Source organism: Gambusia affinis, linkage group LG22 (genome assembly GCF_019740435.1).
Source record: "Gambusia affinis linkage group LG22, SWU_Gaff_1.0, whole genome shotgun sequence".
In the NCBI taxonomy this organism is placed as follows: Eukaryota; Metazoa; Chordata; class Actinopteri; order Cyprinodontiformes; family Poeciliidae; genus Gambusia; species Gambusia affinis.
This window is the reverse complement of record NC_057889.1, coordinates 17,433,543-17,453,166: the sequence shown is the minus strand read 5'-3', so window position 1 is coordinate 17,453,166 and position 19,624 is coordinate 17,433,543. Positions and strand designations below refer to the sequence as shown.

Here is a 19,624-nt window from a genome sequence, read left to right as displayed (position 1 = left end):
TGTTTTACCAATAAACCTAATTTGCACTGGTGTTGGAACTTGGTTTGGTTTTTCCTCCCTACTTTCCATATACGAATCTGTGCATTTAGTCTTTAATGAATATGTTCAAAGTCTGTGTTTTGGAAACAAAATGATGTGACCTTTATTTCCCAAACCGAACTGTTTCGACCACAGGAAACTGATCAGCCACTTCTGTTTCTGAACCATGGTGCTTGAAAACTGTGCCACGAAAATTAAATCAGTTTTGAAGTTGAGTGCTTTTCTGACTAATCTTGTTTTATTTACTGAAATAAATCAGGACTGAAACTTTTAGAGCTAAAATGGCAAATTACTAAGGACAAGTCTTTAGCTTTATTCGCTATCTTTTGAGGGTTTTAATGTTTTAGACATTAAAGGGTGCAATAATTAAAAATAATGTTTAAAGTCGACTTCAACTACAAAAACACAATAGACAGATATCCCTGTCATTAAAAAAATAAACGCAAATGAAAAAAAAAGCAGATTTATTTACATGATGCCAACCGGGAATGTGATCTTCGACGATACTCAGAATGCAATTATGGATTCTCATCAATCTGGGAAGGAATACAAGACCATTTCCAAACCACTAAATGTCTTTTTTTATACCTCAGTCAACTGACTTGTCTTGGTTTCTCAACTGGATTTAGATCTGGACTTTGACTAGGTCATTCTAACACATGGCTATGCTTTGATCTGAACCATTACATTATACCCGGACTTCTTTCCTGATGTGAGGTGGACTTCTGCGCCCTCTAATCTTCTTGAGCCTCTAACAGGTTTTCTTTCAGGTTTTGTAGCTCGTATTGAGCTCCACCCATTAAATCAACTCAGTTTCCCCGCTCCTGCATGCTGTTACCACCTCCATGTTTCACTGTGCGGCTGGTAAGTTCAAGGTCTTCATGCCACTCCTTAATGAAGTCTGATTTGTGGACTGATCTACTTATTGTTGTGGTTTTCTCGTTTGTCGGCCCTCTCTCCAGAACCTCCAGGTCTAGGCGCCGGGGACGGTGTGTGTGTGTGTGTGTCTGAGTGCTGCCGTCACACCTGACTGCTATCAACTAATCCACATCTGAGTTAAAAGGGTCTCAAGATAATTCCTTGCCACTGATGGTAGAAGTCAACCTTTGACCTCCATTGAGATTTTTTTTGCAAAAACTCATTGTTCTTGGCATTCATGTTTGTCTTTTGCAGTCCTCCAGAATGCAACTCGAACACTTACCTGACCAAGCTCTTTGAGTGGCTTCCTCCTCCGATTCCGTCTCTCACCCTCTTCTAGAGCGTGCATTTGTCTCCAGACGCAGCCGTAATGCTCCACTCGTGAACGTAAATCTGTCCGGCTTCTCCTTCTGAGTGCTGCTCTGCCAGCAGGAAACATAAAAAATAAATAAATAAATAAATCGTTCCCCTCAACTCCTCAGCCTGGCTGCTCTCTGACAGATCACCGGCACTTCCAGGAATCCTGGCCTTCTGGATCGCACCCAGCGACACATCTCCAAGTGTGATCCGTTGTTCCCTCGGAGCAACATTCTGAGCACCTCAAACCCACTTACTTCTGTTGTAAACAGACTTCTAAATCTAAACTGGATCTCAATGTGCAGACTTGTCCAATTCTCTCACCTGAACTCCGGATTTCTGCAACTTTCAGATGATAAGCACTTAAACTAATTGATCCCTGATCTGCCTGCTTGTGTTTGTTGGTCATAACTAGGGATGTTCGATATATCAGAATTAGCATCAGTATTGGCTGATATTAGTCGTTTTTTAAAATATCGGTATCGGCCCAAAAAATAAAACTGGGCCAAACTAATATTTATCTCCATCTTGATGCTGTCTATTTCTGGTAAAAAAAAATAATAATCCAAATGGCTCTAAACAGTAGTGAAATCTATATGATATGGGTAAATATAGTTTATCAGAAATCATAGCATAGATATTGATATCAACCCGAATTTTCATTTCGATTCATCCTTAATCATAACGATATTGTTTATCCACTAATGTTTTCTAGCTGATTTCTGAGTCCTTCCTAATACACTGAAATTAAATTATATTTACTGATTAGGTAACTTTTGAATGCAATTGGTTACATTGTATTTTATTTAGAGCAGATATTTTATTCAGAGTAAAGTGAATGAAAAAAAAATGCACACCACATTTGGGGGGAAAAAATTAAATCAACATACTTCACTATTTTGAGATTGTGTGATGGTCTGTCACATAACAAAAACTAGTGAAACAGATTGAAGTTTGTGGTAAAGTGACTTACTATGAAAAGTTGGGTTTATAAAGCTACGCAACTGACTTTGCCTGCCTTCAGTCAATTTTACTGAACAAACTATTGCTTTCACCTTGTCAAGCTCCTCAGTGGCCCCACTGCACCCTCTCCACACAGCTGTGAGCAATCCCACCCCCAACTCCCTCAGCGTGAAACCTCTTAATGCGTGCGTAAAAGAGGCAAGTTTGCCTAAACCGTTTGGCTGGGCGGGACGCGCGCACAAACACGTCGTATAAAACCGATGGATGAACCTTGGCTTGATAATGGATTAACAAATCGAACAGACAACCAGCGAGAGCAACCCTTAACGCCCAGATATCAATGCATTGGAAGAGAAAACCCATCCACCCACTGACGAGGAGTGAGTCACAGTTTAAAGCAGTTGAATAAGCGTGCGCCGGTGCGGACGGGGAGATTCAGCGTGGGGTATTACACTCTTCTTTTTTTTCTTTCTTTTTTCGGGTACTTAAAGCCCGCCGCCGCAGCGGTTTTTATGGGGAAGACAAGCGTGGAGCTCGCGCCGCCGAACGGACCCACAGCTGCTGCGCGAGCCTCTGGCGTATCCGACATGGACAGTGCGCGGGATGCCGTCGCACGCTGCTGGTGCGCATCTTTATAAAGAGCGACGGTTCAACCGACGAGACTTCAAATCTCCGTCTGTTCTGAGCTAAAGTCAGAGCCAAGCGGTGGACGAGAGTTTGACGACGAGCGTTTCTCTCCTGAACCAGCCAGCCGCCTCACCGAGAACGAACCAGAGAAAAGTACTTTTAAAGGAACTTCAAAGGGAACACCGCCGCAGAGAAGATGCGTGGAGAGGTCGCGAGGAGATTTCAGATGCTGCTCGCGCTTTGCTCGATTCTTCTCGTCAGTTTGGGAACGGGCTTTCCGACAAAACGCAAGAGTTTTACCCATAAAGTAAGATACTTTTAGTTAAACCTGCAATTTTGTTGCTAAGAACGTTAAACAATAAAAATGGTTCATCTTAATCAAATTTTCACTTAGTTAATACATTTTGGTTTTTATGTCAGCTTCCTGGTCATATTTATTAGCAGATAACCTTTTTTAAAGAGATAACATGGGTTGTATATAGTTAAAGTAGTTCTGTTATTCCAGAGCCGGCCCAAAATTGTACAGGGCCTTAGACGGAACTTAAGTTTGGTACCTTCCCAACAGGATTGGGTGATATGGACTTAAGTTTACTTGTAATATTATGTGGTATTTATTGTGATAATGATAAATCTGATGCTATAAGTTATTTAAAATCCTTCTCTTTTGGCAAAAATGTCTGTAACTTCATTGTCAGAGCCCCACAAATGCAAACACTGCTCTAATACCTTTAAAATAATTTGTGTAGTTGATATTCTAGCAGCACAAAATAATAGCATTCTTCACCATTTCTAGGATACTGATAAATATTCATGCTCTCATGAAACTAAGGCAGTGGAAAGTGAGGGGATTCAAACAATCACAACTACATTTCAGGCGTCATTGGAAAAATTATTAACTTTTCATCAATATAATTAACTCCATGTAATTAATCAGTTATTGCCTCTTCCTACGCTCTACCAATATTGCCTTTACATATGTGTGAAAGACTGTCGCAGAAGAATTTTTGGAAAAACAAATGGTTTCATTTTGAAGAGCATCAAGGTCTTTTGAATGACACCAAAATGATAAGTTATGTTAAAAATAATAAAGTTTCACTAGTTTTGTATATAAAATTTGGGAGTTTGGGGAAATTTCATGATTGACTTGATATTAAAACTTAAAATTTGGCAGAATTTCAGTATTTTGTTTTATTTTTTTAGATAGTTTCATAATATTCGTGAAGGAAGTCGGATTATGTGAAATATATTAAGACAATTATGATGAATTGTCGTCCTGTTATTTATAATAGTTACAATAACATTGGCTTTGGGTATATTTGACCCAAATATGATTGTTTTTCTCACACATGCGACCCATATCTGATTTTTCATGGCTGTCTGATTGGCCCATTTCCAATCTTTTCACCCAAAATACCCCCAGTTTTGTCCCACTTCCATACTAACTTGTATAAATAACTAACAGTTTTCAAAGCTTCTGTAGTCAGAACATTGATATTGCATCGACAATGAAGCGTCCATCACTACTACTACAACTTTTAGACATTTTGACACGGATATAGTTTTTTTATTTTCTCAAATGTGAAAAGGATGTACCTAATTGCGGAAGATGATTTTGGTTTTGTTTTTAGAAATTTACGGTCTTGACTTGTAGCACTCCAAACTTTCCATGACTGTGACTGATGAATGATGAATCACTTCAGTGATCATTTTTATGCCCTTGGGGGCCCTCTGCTGGTGTGGGGGCCAAAGTGATCTGTTCTGTTTGGCTACTAGCTGGGGCCAGCTCTGTATTACTGCAACAAAAAAGCAAATCTTAAATGTGAATGAGTGCTACAAACAACTTACTCCTCTTTAAAATGTTAATCTTTTCTCAATCACTCCAGTAGGATTTGTGTGCAATATAAAAATAACAACTTTCTTGTGGAATATATGGCTTAAGCATGACATGCACAGTTTAAGCGCTGTAATCTATACTCTGGTAATTGATTCCGTGAATCTATCATGATTTAGTTTTCCGAAAATAATTAGCTGATTTCCACCTTTCGACTCAGATCACGCTGCTCTGCTTTTCCGCCAACTCTCTTTCCATGTATAGTAACGTTTGTCATGGCCGGGCACACACCCTGCCATCATAAATCCAAACTCGGTGCGCAGCTCGGCACGCCGCGCAGTGTGTGTGGCGTGTCTATCTAAGGGGAATGTTTGTGTTATGCGCAGACATATTTGGAAATCAAAGTCTGTTAGTGGATGTGTGTGTGTCTGTGTGTGTGTGTGTGCGTGCGTGTGTCAGGGCTCTGTTTTTGTCTTTGAACTCTCCATCTTGTGTGGCCTCCCATTGATGCCCTGTTGGGACTTTCTCTCTCATCATCTGTCTGATTGATGTAAAAGCATAAAGGGGCAGAGAGAAAACAGAAGGAAGGAAAAGAAGGGAGTCATTAGAGTAAGAAAGAGGAGAAAATAATCCCTGCAGTGTGTGTGACCGTTCATTTCTATCCCCAGCAGTTTATGTCTGTTTATGACTCCTACCTGTGCTTGTAACCTGCAGGGTGTAGCAGGCTAAGACAGAGGGGAAGGAGAAGGTGCAGGCTAAGATCGGTAGAGTAACTAGATGCTTATGTAACCAGAATAAGGCAGGCCTTCAGTATCTCCCTTACTGGGGCTCAGGTCAAGTGTCATTCGTCTGGCTGTTTACGTTGGCTCTTTTTTCTTTGTGTGTTAATGTGGAATTTCCTGTTTTGGGGTTTTGCCCCCATCTCTCTTTAAAGTGGAGAAAGAGGAGGGTTGTGTCGGAGTGGCCTGTTTTCCCCAAATATCAGGACCTGTTTGCTCTGTTCACTCTCTGCCCTCCTTTGCCCCCGCCCTTTCCAAAGCTCCACGAGCTCACCCCAGTTCCTCTGAGCATGCATTGGCTGTCCCGTTTCTATTTGAAAAAGATGCCGATCAAAGAGCATCCATAGTTTATTGTTCTTCTGTAATGGTTTGGAAACAGCCAAGTGCAGGGCCCTTTGATTTCTGCGCGCGCATAAATCAGACCTGCCACTCTGCCTGCCTTCCCAGACTCCCCGCCAATCCTACCGGATCTCATCCCCAGCCCTTTACTTCGGTCCCCACCACCACCTCCACGTTGGCTTCGCCCAGCCTTCCAACCTTCTCTTCCCTAACCCGAATGTGTGTCATCATCAGCAGTAGCAATGGCAGTAGCCCTAATTGGGCGTAATCTTTTAAATTGCTTTCAAGCGGCGCTCTCTGCTTATCTTCAAGAGAGACTGCAGTCTCCAGGTCAGGACTGGTGTACCCCTATGCATTTTGTGCAGTCTCCCTGTTAAACACGCCACATGCCATCAGCCACGGGGCCTTTGATCAGGGGAGCCCCACTACCAAGTAAGGAGGAGAGGAGGAGAGCAGGATCAGAGAGAACAAGGGGGAGGAAGAAAGGAGGAGGAGAGTGATATACAGGGCGAAGGAATACAAGATCCAGATGTGAAACAAGACGAGATGAGGAGGGTGTGAAAGTATGTGGCCTCTTTCGTGGCTCTGGACTTCAAGCTTTTTGTGTTTTCATGGTTGTGTTAGATATATCTGAGTCTTAGGTGAGAACTGTCTGATCCGATATAACAGATATAGCATTGTTGGACAATATTACAGTGTTGGACAACGATTCTTTGTAGGCATTTGGATAAGCCCTGAACATTGGATTGACATCTGCTTTATGGTTATTTTTAGGTGGAAAACTTTTTGTCTTTGTTCAGCCCAGAAATAAAACGAATATAGTCAAAGGTAAAGCTGTACTGATCAACTATTTAGAACTGATATTTGTATTGTTTTCAGCCAATTTCAAACTACAATTCTCAGTTTTTATGTCGTATGTCTGAGAGAGTAGTGAACTAAAAGCTGGATTTTATTAATTTAAAACAATACTGATAAGAGTGGATGTTGCCAACTGCCTTTAGCATCTTATGTTAGCTATTAGCATCAATAACGTTATTAATTGTGAACAAGAATCTCTGTGTATTATCCAGAGAACATAGACCCTTGAATCTGAGACTTCCAAAAGACACAGCTTGGCTCTACTCTGTTCAGAAACCAGCTGAGGGTCGATTTGCTGCTCTGCCGATTCAACAAAACGTCTATAAGGAGGGTATGAATTGATGCTCTGTTTAAGACAGCTCCTCTTTGTACCTGGAAAACGTCAGGTATAACACAACCAACTGCTAGACCAACCTAGATAAACACACAAATCGCCCCTGCATATCCTTTAAAAAATGACTTTTGGTCCTCCTCTCACCTTATTTTGAACATCTACGTCCTACATTTAACTGAAAATGGATACATTTCAGGATACCTCCCTCTGTAACGACTTCCACTAAGAAGAATGTGGTCAGTGTGATCTAACTGAGCTTAAATACTGAGTAGAAAAATATTTGGTTTTAGTTGTTTTGTTTGTTTGTGACTCGCAGTTTCCCAGTCAGGACATGCAAACATAAATTGTCCATTTTAAATCACCAGCCAAAGTTTTCAGTGAATCTCTGACGAAAGTATCCAAATCTTATGTGGATAGTCTCAACTCAAACAACTGTTCACCCACATTTAGATATTCATATATCTATTTTATCAACCATATGTTTCAAAGCTGTGATGTTCTTTCCATGTCTTTCAGCTAATTTCCATTTGTGGTGGGGCTGTGATATTTTACAATTTGGTTAAAAACATCAGAATAAAATTAAATACCAATAACCTAAACATAATGCCAAACAACTTCTTCACAGCCCATTCAAATGCTTCTTCTCCCATGAGTTTTAGTTAGAAACACGCATAAGTAATTGCAATAGTTACATTTTTTGCAAAATATTGAAGTGAATCTTCATCCTAAAACATGTCATAATGTATTGCTAAAGGATTAAGTTTTTGTTTTGCATCATCTGTCATTTGTATTTTTGCTAGATGTTGAGTTGTTCAACTTTAATTTATTGGACTAAGAATTTTGCTTGCTTGAAATATTCCCCAATAATGGATTCCATCTGGAGTTGAAAGGAAAAATTATGCCTCATCTCTATCCTGTTTGTCACTATTAGTTTAAGTCTATTTGAGGAACAAGGATGAGGTCATCATTTATCATGTCTGGGCTGAGTTATCTTCTTTGCACTCTTCATGTGTCTGCACTCTCGAACAGTGGCACGAGATCTTTATGGGGCAATCGCAGGCATTGAAAAGTATATCGTCTCCTGGAGGCCATAACTACAAATCATCAACTCATTGTTCACGAGTTCAGACAATACTCCTCCTCTTCGGCCTTTCAGCTGCCCCTGTTTTACTGGGCATGACCGCAAGCTGGATCATCTCCAGTCGTATACAAGGACCAGCATAGCATGTGACACACAAAAGAGGAGAATCGGACCAACAGAAGCCAATTGTGGGTGCACGTTTTCACCATTCGCCATCACTCTTTCTGTCAATTCCTTTTCTGTGGCTGGAAGACCCTTCAAGGTCACATGCAGTAGGGGGAATAAAAACAGCAGCAGGTTCAGACACCCTCGCATCAGCCCAGGAGTCCCACGCCTCCCAGGCCCTCTAATTAAAGCTAAAAGAGGATCTCGCCGGCACAGGACCCCCTTTGTCCACAGCTTGGATGCCATGACTGTTGTGGGAAAAAGAAAAAAAAAAAGGAACGAATGCTGGTTGATCACTTGTAATTTGCATGGCTCAAGTATTTTACAAACTGCTGACATTGCAACAAAACGAAGAATAGTAGTTGTTCTTACAAAGAAGTACTACACTGGCTATGTTCCCCAAGTCAGTAGTTTGCAGAACCAATTCTCTACCAGCGTTGCACATTGCCTGTCCCAATAAGCACTGAATGAATTAATCCCTTGATAAATTAACAAGGTGCTTGATCATTTTCACTTGCATGGTTGTCTGGCTTTTTTCAAAGACTCAACTCACCCCTTTTTTGAAGGACAACTTTGTTCACAGGGACTTCAGTGTTCATTTTATCTGTCGTTTTGTTTATTTATTTTGGATATTTAAAATGCCTTCCAGTTCCAGTGATAAATGTTTGTCAGAAATTAAAGTTTTATTTATCTCTGGGATGACGTACCGTTGTATGACTTGAAAATGGTCTCAAAGCAACAACGTCATTCTCTATCGCAATAACGTCTGGCATGATTAATCGCCCAGAAAAATTTGTTGTCATGATAAGCGACAAATATGGACATGTTGGCTTATTTTTGCAAAACCAGGGTCAATGTCCAACAGGAACATGGACGTCTGACCTAGGATCAGATATTTTAGCAAGTTTTCTTTTCAAGATTGCCCAGGTTCTACAGCTCCATCCAGGTTTATAGCTCCTGTAATTCCCATTACTTTTTTTACTTCCCTGTTCCTACCGAAAAAAACAACAAAACATCCCCACAGAAGGATCCCATATTTGACCGTGGGATGGTTCTTGCAAGATGATGTGGGCGAGAATACATAAAAAAATTGAGAAAATGTTACTTGACAAAGTTTTGAAGGGTTTAAGGCGTACCTACAAGTCACTGTAACTGTTAAAAAGTGAGATTTATCCCAACTTTCTTAATGAAATGTTTTGTGCCTGTGCCAGAGAGTTCAACTATATATATATATATATATTTGTGTTTTCCATCAGATTCATGGCCACCCAGTTCACACTGGTGGGATCCAGCACGTCTCTGAGGAGCAGCAGAACCAGCTCCAGAGCATTCTGCCTGAGCCGCACAGCCACCAGAGGAGGTGGTCTCACCCCCAGCACCGCTCCGCTGGTGTCCTTCCACAGCCCGAGCCAGAGGAGGAGACCAAGCCTTTTATCTTCGACCTAAACAACTTTCCAGACCTAGCCAACGCTGACATTAACTCTCAGAACCCCAACATACAGGCACGTGTGAAGAGGGCACACACACACACACTTTGAAATGTTAAATTACTACTTTGCTGGAGCAGCTTATCTGTAAAATCTAGGGCAAATTATTAATGCTGTCAATCGGTAGAAAAACCGAATCAGATGAGTCACATTCGGACATTTTGATTAATCGCGGGCTAATCGCCAATTTTATGGCCTTGAAATGTAAAAATGCGTGTTTTTAAATCATGTTTAAGAAAAGTTTTCATTGCCTCATAATAATGTCTGAAGATTTTCAGTTGTCCAGGTTTTCATTTGCAGGAAGATTTTTTGGAAAAAGTAATTTGTTTCAATCTTAGTCTAAAAATGTTAACTGACTGTGCTTCGACGGAAGGATAATTCGACAAAAGGATAATTTGACGGAAGGATAATTCGCCGTCGCAAAAAAAACTGCATCCAACCAGGGTTTTATCCAAACGTCCATTGTCATGTTGTTTAATAATTTTTTTTGCCACTAGTTGGACAGAGGGAAGAGGGGAAGACATTTGGAAAAGGAACCGTGGATGGGATTCAAACTCAAGATGTCCGCATCGATGTCTGTAGCTTCGCGGCAGCTGCTGTAACCGCCGTGATTTTTAAAGCGAAACAGGCCGCTGAGCGAAGCAGCCTGACTCCTCACCAATCTCCTCACTCGAAATTGCTAATAGTAGCATCTTTGAACTAAAGTTTAAATTAATTGCATGCATTAACGCTGACAGCCCTATAGATTACTGAAAAGTTTTAAATTAAAAGGAAAAACTGGGCGTTACAGAGAAAAGTATATGTTAAAGTCTTTAACGTTTCCCATTCTCATCGATTTGCTTCATCCTTCTGTTAAAATGTGAAGGCAGATATCTCTATATTCATGTATCTGTTTATCCTCACAATTCAGGATAAACAAAAAGTTCAACATTTTCCTACAAACTTATTCTGTCCAACTCTGGCAGCTAATGGGCCATTATGATGTAAGTTATGCTGATCGGCTCCAGCTAATACAGCTTTTCCTCCTGTTCAAGTCGTACTCGCTTCTCCTTTTCAGTGATGATTAAATCTTTTGTGAGTTACCATATGAACACTTAAAACAGCAGGTTGTACAGTTTATATTCAAACAAACATAGTTTTAGGTCTGATGAATGTGCTGAATTTGGCTTTGGGAAATGCGGTTGCATCTAGGATGAGTCATCTTTGGGTAATAAGAGGTGTTTAGCCAGAATGAAGCTTCTTTACTTCCCTGAGAGAGTTGTTTGATCTACTGACTGCTCATGCCCACTGATTGACTTTAAATCTATGGAAAGATTCAGTCATAAGCTTAGTCACCTAATGATTTCACAGCTCGCCACTTTTGTGATGCTTTAAACGTGCATAAATACTTTGCTGAACTTTACGTTTGTAAATGTGTATAAATTCAAAATCAGACTTTGTGCAGGAAAAATGAAACTTTTTAGAGACACATAGAGAAATCAGCTGTTGCCTAGAATTGGAAAATCTTCATGTTCATCGGCCTATGAAAATCCAGCCAGACAGTCCAAAATCAGATCTTACCATACATATGACACTGAAAACACCCCTCTTCGGTGTTGAAGTCGTTACTGATTTTCATCATGTTTAAAATGCAGTCGAAACTATATAATCCAAGACATGTTGACATAAATTTTCTGTTAAAATTGAGAGAAAGAGATCCATCCATCCATCCATCCATTTTCCTACACCCTTCTTCCCTAATGGGGTCAGGAGGGTTGCCGGTGCCTATTTCCAGCTGCGTCCCGGGCGAGAGGCGGGGTATATCCTGGACAGGTTGCCAGTCTGTCACAGGAGAGAAAGAGATGTATCAGATAAAAGAGTGAAGTACAACAAGGCTTTTGTTGTATCATTTTTAATTTTTAACACCTGTGTAACATGAAACACACTGGATTTTGAAAGACTGGCAGCTTTCTAGAGCCAACGTAAAGATGTGAGTCCTTTAGGGAATACAGAGGGAGACTTCTAGTGACCCATGCTGAGTCATCTGTACTAATTACCAAAAATAAATCGTCTCAAGTTGTGGCAGCATCGACAGGTCAAATCTTTGAAAAGAAAGACTGGAAATTGGTCCAAAATCAGTTTCACCGAAGCTTTTACTGTCTTTGGAAGCACGTGGTTAACGAAGCTTCTCCAATTGTTCCACGCAGGTAACCATAGAAGTTGTTGACGACCCTCAGATGGAGGTAGAGATGGACCTGGTCAATGAAAAAGACTGGCTTCCTTCCTCCTCCTCCTCCCCGTCATCCACAGTGGATTGGATCGGAGGCAAGAAGCTCTTCTGGCCCCTTTTCTGGAGCTACACCGATTCCAGCGAGGAAAGCAACAGTCGGTCGGGCGCAGAAGATACCGGCGAGGAAGAGGGGGAGGACGATTACTCTCTAGATTATGGAAGCGAAGAACCCCTTCCCAGCGGAGTTGGGGGAGACTGGGACACTCGCTGGAATGAGGGTTGGGATCCCATGGATAGCATTTATGGTAAACTTCATATCTACTAGCAATGCCACAAAAAAAAAAAAAATCAAGTTCAAAGCTTAAAGTAAAACAAACATAGCGGAGTGATAAGATCAGAATGAATGGAGAAGAATGACTTATTTAGGGCTTTTCACTGTCAGATCGAGCCGAGCGATGCCAGCATACGAGGAAGCACGAGCACTCGACCATGAGGACATTTGCGGGCCGCGGCCACTTTGAAGTCGACACTGTCGTGCCGGTCTCAGAGGCCCGTCTTTTGAAGATGCCTTCCGATGGGCTCGCTAATAACAGCGTGAGGCCATCACTGTTCTCTGGGACAAAACATCCCTCTGCTTGCGGACAATTAGAAGGCAGATTGGGAACAGAGAGTGGCAGGGACCATTTGGCCGGCTCTTTCATCCTTCCCCGGGACCCTTTGGGCCCCCTCCCTCCACTTCTCCCTAACCGCCCCCCGTTTTACGCCCTCACTGTCCTGCGCGGCGCAGCCTTTTAGGCGAGTTCAAGAATCTGGGAGGCTGTAAGGGCACCGCATAACTTGTTTTGTGTCTCAGCTTTCACAGACGACACACTCAGGGATAAAAATAGTAAAAAAAAAATTTAAAAAAAAAGAGAGAGAGACAAAGAATCGCGAGGTGTGCACTGTCAGAGTTTGGAAAAGGAAGTGAATCCCAAATGCAGAGCTCCAATCGGATTGGTATTTAGGCAGTTTTGAGGGTTGTTCGAAGCTCTCCTCAAATAGATCCAGATATTTTATGGTTCAGGAAGACTCCGCTGGCGAACGTTCTGTCTCTTCGCTTGCCAATTAAGCCATTATACATATTTTAATCTCTTTCGATGTTGCGTATACAGGAGAGAATCAGTAAAGGGCAACAATGCAGCCTAAATGGTCACATCTAACGACTTAGTGAACATAAATTAAGAGTGCCAACCTTAGCTCGTTCTGTAATTACAACCTCCCTGAGACCTCATGCCCCTATGGCCACATGGCGAGCTGGCGTTGCCCACAAAGTCAAATTGGGTGCCTGCTACACCCAGGCTGGTATTTCTGCACCCACCTCGCCTTTAATCAAGAATGACTTGTTTTCAGTGTTATTAACACCACAAGGAAATATGGTGCGGAGGCGGACAGCCACAGCACAACCTCTCTCCCTCTAATTTCACTCAAGCCTGCTTAAAAAGAGCGACGGATTGCATGGGAAAGGTTAAACCAGGAGAAAATTGTCATGTGTATAGCCTAAGACGTTTAGGAAACTTTGAAAGCTTGTTCTGGATTAGAGCGTTGGAGTACACAGATTCCTGTCAAAACAAAACTTCTGTTTTGTTTTTTTGCTCTGTTTTTACACTGATCTAATCACAGAGTGTATAGCTGGCTTTGATCTCCATGAAATAAATCACAAGCGCTTATGCTGGGCTTGGAGTGTGTGGTGATTTTTGGATTTGTTTTCTCTCCCACAGAGAAGGAGACAGATGAATGGACTCCTTGGTCTCCATGCTCGGTGACATGTGGACACGGTGAAAGAAAGAGGACTAAATCCTGTGGCTACTCCTGCACACTGACTGAAGCTTCAAAGTGTGACCTGGAGCCTTGCTCTGGTAGCGTTTTACTTCTAGCTTCGTTTTGAAATTTTTTTATTTCTTTTGTCTGATTTCTAATCTAATTTCACCCGTTTCCTTTTGTCCTCGTAGGTGACGTCAACGCTGTGGTGGAACCATTCCCTTTTGAGATGGAGAACGGCACTGAACCGTTTGGAACAGGTGGGTTCTTTCTAGGAAAAGCTGGAAGAAAATCTGTTAGAGACTCTAAAATACCTAAGGCTAGGATGAAGGTTCACTTTCTAGCAGGGCAGCAACTCAAAGCACACGGTAGAGTTGGGCGGATCAATCCAAAATATCGATCATAATGATATCAAGTCAGGATTTCATTTTGATTTGCTCTCTAATTAAAATTTGTTGCACTGCATTTAGGAAAAATGCACTCAAATCATGCTAATTTGGGAGTAAAGTATTTTGTAGATACCTGTAAACTTTGTTCGAAATCATGTTTGAACAAGTTGATTCAAAGGAGAAACTACTAAAATCAGAAGTTTGATCGTATATTCATGCATTGATATCAGCAGTATTGGCCATCTATTTAGCTGGCATGCATTCAATACCATGTCTTTAATTCGTTTAAAAAAATCAAATGGCCTCAGATATGTTGATCAAAAGTCTTAGATTTTTGTTGCAGCAGAACTATTTAACATTGTGTAGTCTGTGTGGTTTTAAAAATGTTTCCACACAGAACTTTTCTGTCAGGCCAAAACATGGTCTTTGCGTTCTGACTTTGAGGGTCTGTGTTTGCGGCCACCTGTAAGCAATATGCCACAGCTGGCTAGCTACGCTTTTCTGTAAATTTATTGACTCACTTCTGTTGCCAAATCCATACCAAGCTAGGTGCAAAAAAGCATGGGTGTGCGGGTTAAGATCGTAGGCGACTGTCTTTAAATTTCTGTTGTGATACGGTTCTTGAATTTCATTCATAATGGTCTTTAAAAGGTTTTGAGAAGTCTTAAATTCCAGAAATCCTATCATAGATTCTGTCCATATAATCTGACTGACTTTAGGTTATTTTTTAAGACAGACAGGCAAGAAAAACTGGTAGAGACTTACCCTAAAAGACTCAAAGCTGTAGTTGTTAGAAGTTCAGTTACCACTTAACTTAAGATTCACAATTATCCAGTACTTCGTGTTTGTCTACTGCCAAAAATCCCAATAACATTACTCAGAAGTTTGTGAAAAAGCATTGGGATTGTTGGGTAGTGAGTCACAATGCTACATAGCTGATATATTTTCCCCTGAGAAAGCAGATTCTTCTTGTTCTGAACTGTAATATAAAGGTTTAGGAAAGGCACTCATAAGATGCCATCTTGGCTCCATTCTGGCACCTGTTCATTCTATCAGCAGAGCTCGTGTAAACTACTAAAGGCACAGCTTTGCTTCCTCTGTCCTCTTTCCCGACAGATGTGGACAGCTGTGAGAAGTGGTTGAACTGCAAGAGTGACTTTCTCCAGAGGTATCTGCAGCAGGTCTTGTCCGAGCTGCCCAGCTGCCCCTGCTCGTACCCGTCCGAAGCGGCGTACACCGTGGTGAGCCTCTACGACGGGACCCGAGGGCGGCCTTTCCGCTGGCGTGACGCCAGCGGCCCGAAGGAGCGGCTGGACATCTACAAGCCCTCAGCGCGCAGCTGCATTCGCTCGGCGCTTTCCAGCGACTCGTCCACTCTGGCGGCGCAGCATTGCTGCTACAGCGACCGCGGGCGCCTGATCACGCGGGGGAAGGGCGCGGGCACGCCGAACCTCATCAGCACCGAGTTCTCGCAGGAGCTGCACTTCAAGGTGGATGTCCTGCCTTGGATCCTGTGCAAAGGGGACTGGAGTCGCTTCCACGTGGTGCGGCCGCCGAATAACGGACTGAGTTGCCCAGAAAACCCCCATGAAGACGTGTTTATGAATGAACTTGAAGAGGCCAGAGAGTACTGAGGTCCTACAGCCAAAACAACTACAGTTTATTTATGATGAAACAGCCTCTGCTGAATAATAAATATTGAGCTATTAATCATGCAAAACCCTCAAAGAACATTTTCATTTGTGATTGTGAGCTTTGATGAGGTTTGTGCCCACAGCATCGTTGTCCTATATCCAGGCTCAGCCAACTGATTTACATGAAAGGATGAGGGGAAAAAATGGTTGGTTTTCAACTTCCCACACATTTGGTGTTGTATCAATTTATTTCTTTCTAAAGTTCATTCCCTCTGAGGCCTGTTTTCTTATGTCGTGTAGTTATTGTCTAATATTGGATGATAACATATGGCCTAAATCCTATATTGCTTCGTAAAACTTTAAATGTTATGTTAATAAAGTGGTCCTGTTCAAGATACAAGCAAAGCTTTGGTTAGCTAATCAATCATCTTAACGCTGCTACAACGTAAAAACCCTCAGACTTTACGAGGATTTTAACAAATGGACACGCAGATTCAGAAGACAACACATGCATTCAGTGCTTTTTTTTTCCCTCCATCACAACTGCAAACTCTGAAGAAATATGGATCTGAATATGAGTGTTTCGAAAGGCAAAGCGACTTTTCACAGTCAATTGTCCTTGTAAGACTTGTTAGAGAGAGCATTACGAGAGTAGCGTGTAGGCGGAAATGATCCAGAAAAATCCCATTCGATTTTGAACGTTTTGTGGCGCTGACTTGATTTCAGTCGTTTCCTGTAACGACCAGGAAAAATACATAATCCGGGTGCCAAAGAGATACAAATTAGACTGTTGGTGCCAGTGTAAATCCAGCCTCCACATCTCTACCGTGCAGATGTAGACGAGGAGTAAGTTGGCCAATGGGTTAGCTTATGCATGTAGGTGTGTCTCTACAATGTTCTCAAGAGGGGACTAACTGATCACGCTAAATGAAATCGGTTCATTTACCTCATTAACAGGACACTTTGTGGATCTTGTACAGAAGCATGTTGGGGAAAGAATTAGAAAGCGAGATAGAAAGCGATGAACTGATGATGCTTTTTCAGAAGGCATTTGGATCCTTTACGTTTGGTTAATTCTCTCAAGCTGCTCAATAGAACCGGATTGGATAGAAAAGACATTCCTTCCTAAATAAAGACAGGAAGTCGGCTGACACAGGATGTTGGTACTGGCAACAGGAACAAGTTGGTACAACCAAATATTTCAGGCTTTAGCCATTATGTATGATGCATGACATTAAAAAAAAAGAGTTTTTACCTGTGGCCAAACATGTTTCAGCTTTGTGATGGACACACATAAAACGTGACCACTGGACTTGTCCTTTCTATCCAATCTCATTCCACGGATATTCGCAACAAACCTCTTTTCAGGAAATCTGCCTCCACACACATACAGGCATTTGTACTTTGAAATAGCCAATTTTAAAGTAAGGCACTTTATTTTATTTTTACTTTTTTATTTTTTTGACATTTATTAACAATTTTGTTATCTTCAAGGTAAGCTCAACAGAAATGCTGCGTTATTTCGTGAAGTTTCATAACATGTAAGAAGTGTTGATATATATATATAAAAAAAGAGCATGATCTTTTTGTGATTTCTGGGTCTAGTATTACGTATCATGGTGTTGTACAGTATTTATTTGTCTGTTCCGTTTTGTTTTTAAGTTTGCTGAAGCTTTGAACTGTCTCTACGCTCAGCATGGTGCACTAATTGAATTGAACAAATGAAGGCACCCGGTTACAAGGGAAGCATTTTTTGCCTCATATCACTTTAAACAGCAAACAGTGTGTCTGTGTTTCAGGTTTTTTTTTTTTTTTGTTGGACTGCTCTATGAATATGTCGTTGCAATTATACTGAAGAAATATATAAATATATATATATATATAAATATATATATAAAGAGTTTGCATTCATCATCTGACATCTTAATGTGTTTTCTTTTATCACGCCTTAGATAAAGGTGATTTCAAATCACCTTTAGTTTGCTGAGTCGAATTTTGCAAGACAATTTCCGAACACATGAGACCGAAGTCACCACAAAACAGAGTTTTACTATTTTAAAACAAAGACAGACACTTCTGTTTAAAACTGTTTTAGCATCTTATGTTAGCAATTAGCTTGGTTAGCTAAGTGTGAACAGTAGTCTTTGAGTGTTTTGCCTGGATATTGCAGAGCTAGACTTGAAATCAGCTTTTGAATGTTCAATAAAAACAGCAGACATTTAAAGACCAAAAGAATAAAACCATCAGCTCCTCCTGAATCCTGCTCCAGACTAATTCTCCTCCTTTGCTAGTTCAACAAAATGTCCTCAAGTCAGAATTGATGTCCCGCAGCAGACATAAACTTTTGCAAGTTGAAAACGTTGTGTGTGTTTGAAACGGCCAAAACCACAAAAGCAAAAATGACCAGCACCCGCCAAAGTCTGTTTTCCATCGTAGCAGCCTGATAGAAAAGCCAACGGGCCAAATAGAAAATAATATTTTCAGTAGCTTCTTACAACTTTTGTCGTGCTTCTGACTTAAACACCTGAGAAACACTGAAAATCACTAGTTTTGCCTCTTCTTCCCATTGCAAAAGATTGTTGTGGTTTTCGCAACCTGGCGCAGAGAAGGTTCATTCACTGATCAGAAAAATACTTATATTTTCTCAGCAGTTAGCACTTAGACCTCATCAAGCTGAAAATCTATTAATTCCGATTTGATCACCTCAGTGAGACTGAAAATTGTAAACTTTGAATTAGACAGCTTCAACACTGAAGAGTGTTGTGATGTGACTTAATAAGTACGGTGCGTTTGGTGACTACAAAAAAGATTAGACTTTTAAGATTTCAACCTGTTGGCCACCAGCCATGGCCGGTAATGCCAAATACCTTCCCACAGCAGCAACTTCGTCATTGAAGAGTGTTGCATTCTGCGTGATCTGGTACATGTCATGCATTCACTGATCAGTAAAACACTGTATTTTTCTCTTTTTTGAGTTCCTGAACATCGTCACCATCCTAACAATTGTCAGACCAACAATTTATTTGTTTAAAGAAACAACACCAACAGATTAGTCACAGTTAAATTCTCATAAGAAAATAAGTGTGTGCTCCTTTTAACATTGTTTGTTCCATTGAATGTGATTTAATGAGAAACAACAATGAAGGAAGCCAAAGAAAGTATAAATCTGTATATATATATAAAAAAAGCAGTTTGTGGTTTTGTGAGTTAATGCCCACTCTGATTAGGAGTAATCAGAATGAGTCAGTGATCTTTTCCAGTCAAAGCTACGTTTTCCACATGCAACAGAATAACAGGAGCCGGCTACATGCTGCATCCCTTTGCAAACTCGCAGACTTAGAACGCGATCGCTAATTTCATCCGAGATGCGAGGTTTTACCCCTGCAGGTTTATTTGATGTGTTCAAATCATCGGCCATTGGCATTCTCTACTCAAAACAGCCGCCCGCAGCCTTGCATTCACTCGTCCGGGGCTTCTTCTTCTTCTGCTGGTTTATGAAGGTGGCAAATTTTCAAATGTGATGAGAGGAATCATGGCCGATGCCAGAACGCTCAATTGAACATGTCGGCCAAAATTCAGCCGCTCTTTGTAAAAGCTCTTAAGCCCCTTTATGCCTTAACTTACAGCCAGCATCCATGTGGTTTGTAGGCTGATCTATGCCGGCCACAACGTTGTCTCAGGCTGTAGTCTTTCTAGAGAACTAAATAACCTTGAGATTATAAGATGAAAGGTCAGAGTAATGCAAATCCATAGGCTTAGGCAGTGCAAACAGTACTCTCAAATGCTCTACTTTCCGTTGGTCATGACATCCGTACTT

At 41.2% G+C, this 19,624-nt stretch overlaps 1 protein-coding gene across 1 annotated transcript; it reads left to right on the top strand.

Moving 5' to 3' along the window:
- Positions 1 to 2,466: 2,466 nt before the first annotated feature.
- Positions 2,467 to 17,713, top strand: ism2b (isthmin 2b). Its single transcript, XM_044106949.1, has 6 exons — positions 2,467 to 3,211; positions 9,548 to 9,793; positions 11,965 to 12,292; positions 13,745 to 13,882; positions 13,976 to 14,044; positions 15,290 to 17,713. The coding sequence occupies exons 1-6, from the start codon at positions 3,101 to 3,103 to the stop codon at positions 15,805 to 15,807; spliced, it is 1,410 nt and encodes a 469-aa protein (XP_043962884.1). The 5' UTR covers positions 2,467 to 3,100; the 3' UTR covers positions 15,808 to 17,713.
- Positions 17,714 to 19,624: the final 1,911 nt, after the last annotated feature.

Coding starts and splice junctions, on each gene's coding strand:
- ism2b (XM_044106949.1), top strand. CDS start 3,101: ATGCGTGGAGAGGTCGCGAGGAGATTTCAGATGCTGCTCGCGCTTTGC. Junction 12,293..13,744: donor TCCCATGGATAGCATTTATG/GTAAACTTCATA, acceptor TCTCTCCCACAG/AGAAGGAGACAGATGAATGG. Junction 14,045..15,289: donor CACTGAACCGTTTGGAACAG/GTGGGTTCTTTC, acceptor CTTTCCCGACAG/ATGTGGACAGCTGTGAGAAG.